Source organism: Nymphaea colorata, chromosome 1 (genome assembly GCF_008831285.2).
Source record: "Nymphaea colorata isolate Beijing-Zhang1983 chromosome 1, ASM883128v2, whole genome shotgun sequence".
Taxonomy (NCBI): domain Eukaryota; kingdom Viridiplantae; phylum Streptophyta; class Magnoliopsida; order Nymphaeales; family Nymphaeaceae; genus Nymphaea; species Nymphaea colorata.
The window spans coordinates 28377949-28386785 of NC_045138.2; the positions used below are offsets into that span (position 1 = coordinate 28377949).

Below are 8837 nucleotides of genomic sequence, written 5' to 3' on the forward strand. Positions count from 1 at the left end.
TCATGAATAATTCATCCCAAAAAAGGGTTCATGAACCCCTAATATTTCCATCGTTCCGATAAACGGTTGCTGGTGAGGCCCCATTAGTTATAGACGATGAGTCTATGGCAAACTCCAGCATGGAAACTTTCATTACGGCTTTCTGATTTGCTGTCATCTAGGTCCCAAAGTACCTCTGAACCCCAAGTACAGAGAGAAATAAGAACTGTCGAAGCACCTGAACAGAAGCAGAAAGACTACCTGAAGAAAGAGGAATGTCAAGGTATCTTCAAACATATGTGACTGTCATGCACACAAGCACCTGAACTCAAATCAAGAAAATCTCCACGATTTCCAGTTCGTAATATAACATATAGTACCGGTATCAAACTACAAGACGGCAGAATTAATCAAGGCTGAAAAGGCAATGAGACATCCAAGCATGGAGAAATCACCAAATCAACAGAGAAAACCAAAGATAGGAATGCAAACCATTCGACATTGGACCAATAAAATATATTAGAAACTGATTTTTTTGCATTAAAAAACCAAAAACTTCGAAACCATATCGCAGCTATTACATCCCCGGCCAGAGAACGCGCAACAGGAAGCGACAGCAAAAGATGTGATAATGAAAATCACTAGACCCCGAGCTCAACAAACAGGAAACAAAAACTGAGGTCAAATTTTGGACAGATGGAAAAAAATACGTGAGGAGCGGCCAGATACAAGCTCTGAGTTCACAAACTAAAAGTCTAAAACCATGATCGACAAGCCTGGTGAATTGACTCAGACATCGCCAACCTGAACCAGCCTGCTTGGGATACAGAACTTAACGACATACTTTTTCTCACTTTCATTTTCTATTGGTAGAAACCTTCGATAAGGAAAAAGTACAAACTGGCGTCAGCGCTTCAGAATTTTCCACGTTCAAAGATGTTGATGAACGCGAATAGTTGCAAAGTAGCAAAGCTACATAATGATCTTGTGTGCTTATTTTAGCTACTTTAAGGTTGAAATTTTATTGTTCTCAAGTATATGGATGCTAACACAAAAGCGTTCTCTTGCTGATTCATGGATTGAGACGCTGCACCATATGCATGCCAACTCAAAAGGTCTCGTGCAAGCATCACAGCCCAACCTAATCAATTCGCGGTCAAGCGGTAAACAATGTAAAGAACACGCAGACAGCTAGCAAACATGCAGACGGATGGATGAATGGGCATCTCATGCAAATGCACGCTCCAACGTTGCGCGCCCGCATGCCACATGCATTAGTAACAGTACAGATGAATAACCTGTCAAAGAAAATATGAAATGAAAGATGATCTACATTTGCATTTCTGGAAGAAAAAAAAGAGTTTAACATATCGCAGCATCCGACACGCACCCAAACTGTACAATAGCAACCAAAGGACCGAGCCGAACACAAGAAAGAGAAAACTAGACAAAGACGTAAGCCTGACACAAGCGAGAGAAAACTAGACGAAGGCATAGCCAATTAAACCTTCTTTTGAGTTTTCAAATGAGCACCTATAATCTCCGCAATTAACCACGGAAGCCAACCACAGTATTTACACCTGAAAACAGTAGAATGAATATGTGAGGAAAACAGGAACTTACATAGTAGATAATAAGCTGGAAAAAAAAAATTGCCATTGATAGTTTCCCGACCTATAAAAAAACAAAGGGTGCATCTGGTCCATTAGCTACTAGAAATAGGTAAGAGGCTTTTTCACCTAAAGTTTATAGAGATGGAATAATGAAAATAAGGAGACTAAAGGACAGAATAATAGAAATGAGAATACACTTTCACCGTGCCCTCCTCAAATGAAGTGGAAGTAATCATCCCAAGTTTGCAGAGGAATGTACACAAACTTAGTGAAGAACTCGCAACCTCGTGCACCCATGACCACACCCAATCAAAAATTAAAATTATGCACCCATTCAAAAATTAAACTATGTGCAAGTAAAAAAAAAAAAGGAAAGAAAAGAAAAAACCACATACATCACTAAGATGCCACCCAATATGTTCTTATGGCAAAGCAGCAATCTATCTCATCCAGATAGTTTTGATAGAATTTTGGATTTTTAGCAATTACACCGTACTTCGATTACCATAATGAAGTGACGCTTCTGCTCATAATTCACACTCATACATACGCATCACCAAAGTCCAAAAAGTCATGCACTACTTCCTCCTGTCACTCCAAACTCCTACGTCTATTCCACCATCCCTGATGCAGAAGCCATAGTCAAGCATCCATGCTTCGTGAATACTAGGCCTTCAACTCAAAGAATAAGAGAAAACGCAAATCTCAGAGAAGTGTATTCTGCATGCCTGCGATACCAAACAACAGCTCTGAAATGGAAAAGCTCATCTGGTTAAAAAACAGACGCATACACTGCACGTAGACGTCTGCACGAAGTAGGATGAAAAATCACGCTGTATGATAACCATCTCTGTAATAAGATCCTCTAGGATGATGTAACAGCATCAACCTGACCAGGATCCTCATCTAGCCCATTGCTTTCAAGCAAATAAACACGCAGGATGTGTCAGTAGGAAATCCCTACTAAAATATTTTACCTCCATCCCCATCAAAAAATAACTTCCATGTTAACATCCAAACCTCCAAGTACTTCGGTTCCAAACACTTCACAAGTATGTTTTCAACTTCATTTACCCATACGCATTATAAATAAGTTTGAACAAATCTAACCAAAATGCAGTATTATACAAATCACATAACATTTACCAACCATAACACAGGCATGATTTCTTAGTCCTTGCAAGATTAATGATTCCAAATCACTATGAGTTTTTCGCTAAACCGAATCCAACTCATGAGTCAACTGTCACGTACTTACCCACTCCCTCATCAGAATCAATACAATCACATATTATAAGCAATCGATCCAATAGATCTCCGCCATCCTTTATGCCAGTCCATATATGCGTCCGACAAAATCATAGTAATAGCCAGTGAACAATCCAAATAGTTCTCTCCAACCAGTTATCTCGCTAACCAGCTTATCAAATAGCAATAGCTTAACTGCCAATATCAACCAGTTGTTGCGTGTTAGTTATAGAGAGGTTCAGCGATGAAACAACCAGCGAACAGTTATTAAAGCTCTTCCCCTTCTGCTGTCGTTGCAGCTAAACATGCAATTTTAATTCTCTCATGGCCCCAGTGTAAGGAAGCACAGCACCTTTAACTTCTTGAGAGCACCTTAACTTCTTTAGAAAGTTTACCATTGAATAATCATAAATTACAAGGAGCAGGCAAGCCTATCCTTGAATCATCTAGGGCACCAATGACTGGGAAAGTTTCAAAGACTCCCCAAAATTTTCATAATCTACACCTAATCTTTAAGCTCCAACACTGTTAAAACTTAAAAGCAAAAATGACATTACCAATCACAAGTGACCTTCAATCAATTAACCCAAAGGTTATCACCAACTTGCATTGGCCTCTTTTAACTGCAACCAGTAACACTAACACATGACTAACCATATCAAAATAAGTTAGTGTCTTTCCATTAATATACAGACTAGTTAGGTGGACTTTTTTTCCTCATTAATGGTAGACTTGCCAAGAAAAACCTGCATACGTTCACAAATTTCGGCAGATTTTTCATGTCATTTTTGAGAGAGCAAAAAACGTAAGTCGCAACTATCATTGGTTGAACGGTTAGCATGATAGAGAACAACCTTACAGTCTGCTCGATAGAGGACAGTCTTATTTTCCATTAATATACCGACTAGTCAGGTGGACCTTTTTTCCTTATTAATGGTAGGCTTGCCAAGAAAAACCTGCATAAGTTAATAAATTTCGGCAGATTTTTTATGTTACTTTTGAGAAAGCAAAAAACGCAAGTCGTAACTATCATTGGTTTAACGGTTAGCCTGACAGAGAACAACCTTACAGTCTGCTCGATGGAGAAGAGTCTTACAACATATCTTTTGCAGAAATATATCTTGTGCGAAATTAGTTTCGTAATGCATAATTTTAGACAAAAAAAAAACCTTATATGGTCGGCCTGGAACGTCCAGCTGAACAAAATCATGGAACATATTACTTGAAACATACCTCGTTACGAATACTATGAATTGCATCAATCAGTAACTTATCTCCAATAAGTAACCGTATTTCACGTATAAAAAACTCCTTGGCGACTTTCCCATCCTATAAATTAAAAAAAGCACTGGTTATATGAAAGACCATAAACGCAATACAATAAGAAAATATGTCCACTACTTGCAAAAGCCCCTACCTTGAACTGATCATAGAGATTATTTAAAATGTGAATACTAGGCTGAGGAATATGCTTCTCCAAAAACGAGAACAATTTTGAAAATGACATGTTTCGAGTCGTGATCAGACAAGGATCAGTTTTACAAGTTTGTCCAGTAATACTCTTTGAAGCTTGGTGAAATCCCGCTGGTCCAATCTAGATAGACACATAAGTCAACAATTCTCCATTAGCAATGACAATTCGTACTTATAGACACAAGAGTAAATTACCATTAACACTAGGATTTTATAAACTTTTACGTGGAAGAAGATAGATTAAAAAATCGAAGTGTTGCACCTACAGTTTGAACAAGTAGATTTGGAGCAGAATTAGTAATTTCTGTTGGAGAATTATTATTTACAGACGCACCACCATGGTCGTGTATTAAGCTCCTTCCTTTGCATTTTCCTACAAAACATATGCAGTGCAGTGAGGCGCTTCTACTACAAGGTTTCCTATTAAGCAATCAAAGGACGAATACCAGGTGAAAACTTTTAACGCATTAGAATACCTCTCAAATGATCGTGACGGCTGAAAGTTAAAACATATTCAGGAAGGATATGTGCATTCATGTGAGTGCTCCACACAATGTAATGTCTTGGATTGCTCACGTTATCAACACCACTGTCAAAATTTTCACTACTTGGGTGAAACTGATTAGACCCACGGTCGACTTGTTCCATATTTCCTAAAATAACACGGCAAAGAATAACATGCTGCTCACCGTTCTCATCAGGATCTGCATAGGACAGACTGGCCACAAACAACTATTGTCATTAGTCACACTACATTTTAAATATCAAATATCAAAGTGAGCGGAATGCAGTAGATACCAACATCCACCCTAACTTGTTGAGCCAGAACCACATATACCTTAAATGAGACTGCCACTCTGGAGATAGATATATTCCAACCCCATAAGATTCAAGGCCGCAGCTTGTTTTGGGTTGTCCAAAGCCATGTAGGACAATGTTTTCTATGTCATGAGCAGATGCCCCGTGCCAACCGTACTTAATGTTAGCATTACCACGCGATTTCTTCATTGCCTCTATATGCCTTTGAAAAGACAGAAATCGGATGGTGTTCGCCGGACTCCTATGGGAACACCAATAGATAGCTTTGACCGTGATTTGGGGTCTAATTTCCCCAACGCCCTTCAAGAAAACATTCTTAATTTTGATATAAGCCTTACTATCGTGTTCCAACTTAGTGAGTTGTGCACCCAATGCTGCGAAACGCGGTGGTGACTGACAACGAAAGTTCCCAGAATTGGCGTCCAGCAAAGGGATCGCATTGCATGCATTCGAGGGCGGTTCTCTATCAGATTTTGATTCTATTGCCTCAACCAACAACTTCATGCCACTCTGAGCAATTCCACCACTATGAGAATGTGAGAAGCCACTTACTGCACCAGTACCCATTCTTGCGGCATCCACAAAATGCATATCAACATCTTTGACATCCCCAGAACCCTTACATACGTCTTCTGAGCAGCCCTTAATTTCCCAGGAAGTTTTATCCCCAAAACCGTTGCTAACCATCTCCGTTTTTGTGGTTGACACACCAGCGCCAATACCAGAAGGACCCTTCTCAAAGCAAGCTTTTTTTCTTAAGTATGGGTCATCAATTGGTTCATCTTCTAATTGCTTCAAAGTTCTATCAAGTAGAGTCCGTTTGCGAGTAAAGCACTTATCACCCATACCAGACATATCGGCGGCAGCATTTTTCCCACCATTCGGAAAGTTTTCTACCACCACCTGTTTCACTAGGTCTGGGGACACCTTGGAAGATTTATCATTGCCACATGCCAAATCTTTACATGAAACTTCCGCAGGGAGGCAGCGCTTAGCATGTCCGGAGTTCAGCAAATAGAGCTGTTGGGATCTCACATTAAGACCCGTATATGTGTCAGCATGAATCTTTTTCTCTTCATCAGCCTCTTCACGGATTCCTAAACCACGAACCTTTTGCTGGCTCGCTCTCTCCAACACATCACCACCGCAAGCACCTTGATTCATCGTCAGCTGACAATCCTGCTCCCTAGTTTTCGAAGCCACCGAAATTCGGTCATTTCCAAGAATATCACCTTCATGCCCAACCTTAGAACCCTCCGAATGATCAATCCTGATCTCCATTTCTAACTTAAAGCAAGAGCTGTTCTTCTCATGTTCGTCAGCATGTTCTCCCAAAAAATATCTCGGAAAGAAGCACTTTTTATTAACATCAATCCACGCAATTGATCGCTCGCAGCCTGATCCCAAATCAATCTGCAGCATCCTAAGAAAATCCACTAGATACATAGACCCATCGATCCTAATCTCCATAGTTGGTCTCCCATCCACAAATCCATTAACAAGTGCGCCAGCAGCTTCGGCTGGAAAGTCTGTCCACGAGCCATGATCAAAGAACATAATCCTAGAAGGAACGCCACTGTTCTTAAAGTTCAGATGATTCAGGAGCAAGGACCTGCACTTTACCGGAACGTTCCCGGCGGGTTTCTTCCTCAAATTTGTACAGCTTACCCCATTCGCCATCCCCCTCCTCGAAAGCACTTTACAGTGCTTCCTTCCCTTCATGCTTAACACAGAGCTCAGAGCTCAGAGCCAAAAGAAGCACAAAAAGATGTTTTCGAAGAACCGAAAACCACGAAAACACACTCCAAACAAAATTCAAATGCATTACCCGCTTAAAAACCTAACCTACCTAAAAAAAGATACAGCTGTAAGCCCCATGAAATTATGCACGAATTTGAACACGATAAAATCTCGAAAAGCCATGCCTTTGAAATTCCATGGAACAAAGAGCCGACCTCAGATACCCTGGACGAAATCAAAACATGAACTCACTACAAAAGATGCCTGCAAGGTACACATCGGGAGCCCCCAGGACAAAAGCACGCCAAAGCATGAACTTACACCAAGTATAACGCAAAAGAACACGAAAATCTGAAGTCCTAAAACGGAACAGTGAACCGCAAAAGCCACGTAAAAGAAAAGGGCGATGCAAAAGATGTCCCCGCTTAAAACGCTAGAAAGAAGAAATGACGCCCCCAAAGAAACATAGGCCGGAGTCAATGCATGAATTGCCACCCAACAAACCCCAAAAAGGACGCTCTAATAACCCAAAGACGAACGCGTAATTACCCTATGACACACATAACAGAAATAAGACCTGCCTTGAATCCTCGAACAGAGGAACTCAACCTAAAAAACACGGAATTTAACTAAAGAACAAGACCTCACAAAGAAACTTCAAACAAAATTAGAAACCGAAATTGCAGAATCCACGAAGAATTCAACCTAAGAACGGGAAATTCAGACGTCTAACCTGACCAACTAAGACGCTAGACAATTTTAAATCTACGGCCTAAAAAGAACGACACTGCAGCCGACCGATGATTTCAACAGACCCTGAGAGAATCAGGGCTGCTAAAAACCAACGGAAGGAGGACTCAGGACCTAAAAAAGGTTGTCGCCCCTTTTAGTTTTCCTCTCCCTCGGCTAAAATTGAATTAGCCAAGATAGCAGAAAAGGAAGAGAGAACAGAGGAAGAGGAAGAGGAGGGGGAGGAGGAGATGCAGGTCTTCGAAGGCAAACGACCGAAATCCGAAGCAGCAAGGATCAACGGTAATTTCTCCTGCTCTGAAGCCCCAGCTGTATCGTTTAGCGATCCCACGAAGCACATCCGCCCTCCTCTTCCTTCTCTCTCTCTCGTTCCCTCACTCTCTCCTCTCTCTCACGCTCAGAGTCGTCCCATTTTCTTCAGCCCTAAATCCTCTTCGTCTCAGGCGGTGGCATTTTATAGGACCACAAAGGACGATAGAACCCTTTTGCGCATTTGGTCCCATAAATCAATAAATTTACCTGAAAAGCGTCCGGTCGATAAATATTGTCGAAAAAGCATCAATATGTCTGCCTCATGCAGAAAACCCCCGCTAACAGGAGCAGGCTTTCATGTCATCTCTTATAGCGTAACATATAAAACGTCTTCGGCTGCATTTGATATGATGTTGGCTCGTTTTAATATTGAATCTATTAAAATTTCCATAGTTTGAAAGAACAGATAAATAATCTCTTATTTAGGGAAAAGAAAAAGTTATTTTGGCCATTATTAGTTTTAATAGTACGACTCATGAGCAAGAAAAAAAATTTCAGCTATTAAAAAAGCTCAAGCATGAGTTTGCAATTTAAATTCAAATTTTAACTCTTAGATTTCTTTTTGTGTTATACAACACTAAACAAGCATCCACAAGGACCACAACCTTCAAATTTAGTTGAAGTAAAAAAAAAAAAAGAAGTCGATAATAGTTTTAATTCAGCAGCCCAAAATTGTATTGAGACGCCTCTTTAAGAAATGATTGTTTATTGAAAACTGAGTTTCATGAAAAATTAGTTTTTTAATTAATTTATGAAAACAAAAAGATTTTTTTGAAAGAAACAAATGTTTTAAATAGCGATTTAAATATTTATTTGGAAGCAAAAAGTTTTTTTTTTTTTTTTGGTTTCCAAAACAATTATCAAGGCCTTATATATGAAATGATAGGACCTCACTTGAAAAGC

General features: G+C 39.9%; 1 protein-coding gene across 1 annotated transcript; it reads right to left on the minus strand.

Moving 5' to 3' along the window:
• Positions 1–1292: 1292 nt before the first annotated feature.
• LOC116245754 (inactive poly [ADP-ribose] polymerase RCD1-like) lies at positions 1293–8048 on the minus strand. The gene is made up of 6 exons (XM_031617285.1): positions 5152–8048; positions 4790–5031; positions 4580–4686; positions 4258–4434; positions 4074–4169; positions 1293–1559 (listed from the first exon to the last, which is right to left on the minus strand). The coding sequence occupies exons 1-6, from the start codon at positions 6852–6854 to the stop codon at positions 1554–1556; spliced, it is 2331 nt and encodes a 776-aa protein (XP_031473145.1). The 5' UTR covers positions 6855–8048; the 3' UTR covers positions 1293–1553.
• Between the last annotated feature and the right edge of the window lie 789 nt (positions 8049–8837).

Bases quoted from the DNA above. Each gene is read 5' to 3' on its own strand.
- LOC116245754 (XM_031617285.1), bottom strand. From the start codon at position 6,854: ATGAAGGGAAGGAAGCACTGTAAAGTGCTTTCGAGGAGGGGGATGGCG. The intron at 4,687-4,789 runs GTATTCTAATGC...TATGTTTTGTAG, and splicing joins CCGTCACGATCATTTGAGAG to GAAAATGCAAAGGAAGGAGC. The intron at 4,170-4,257 runs GTAGGGGCTTTT...TTTAATTTATAG, and splicing joins ATCTCTATGATCAGTTCAAG to GATGGGAAAGTCGCCAAGGA.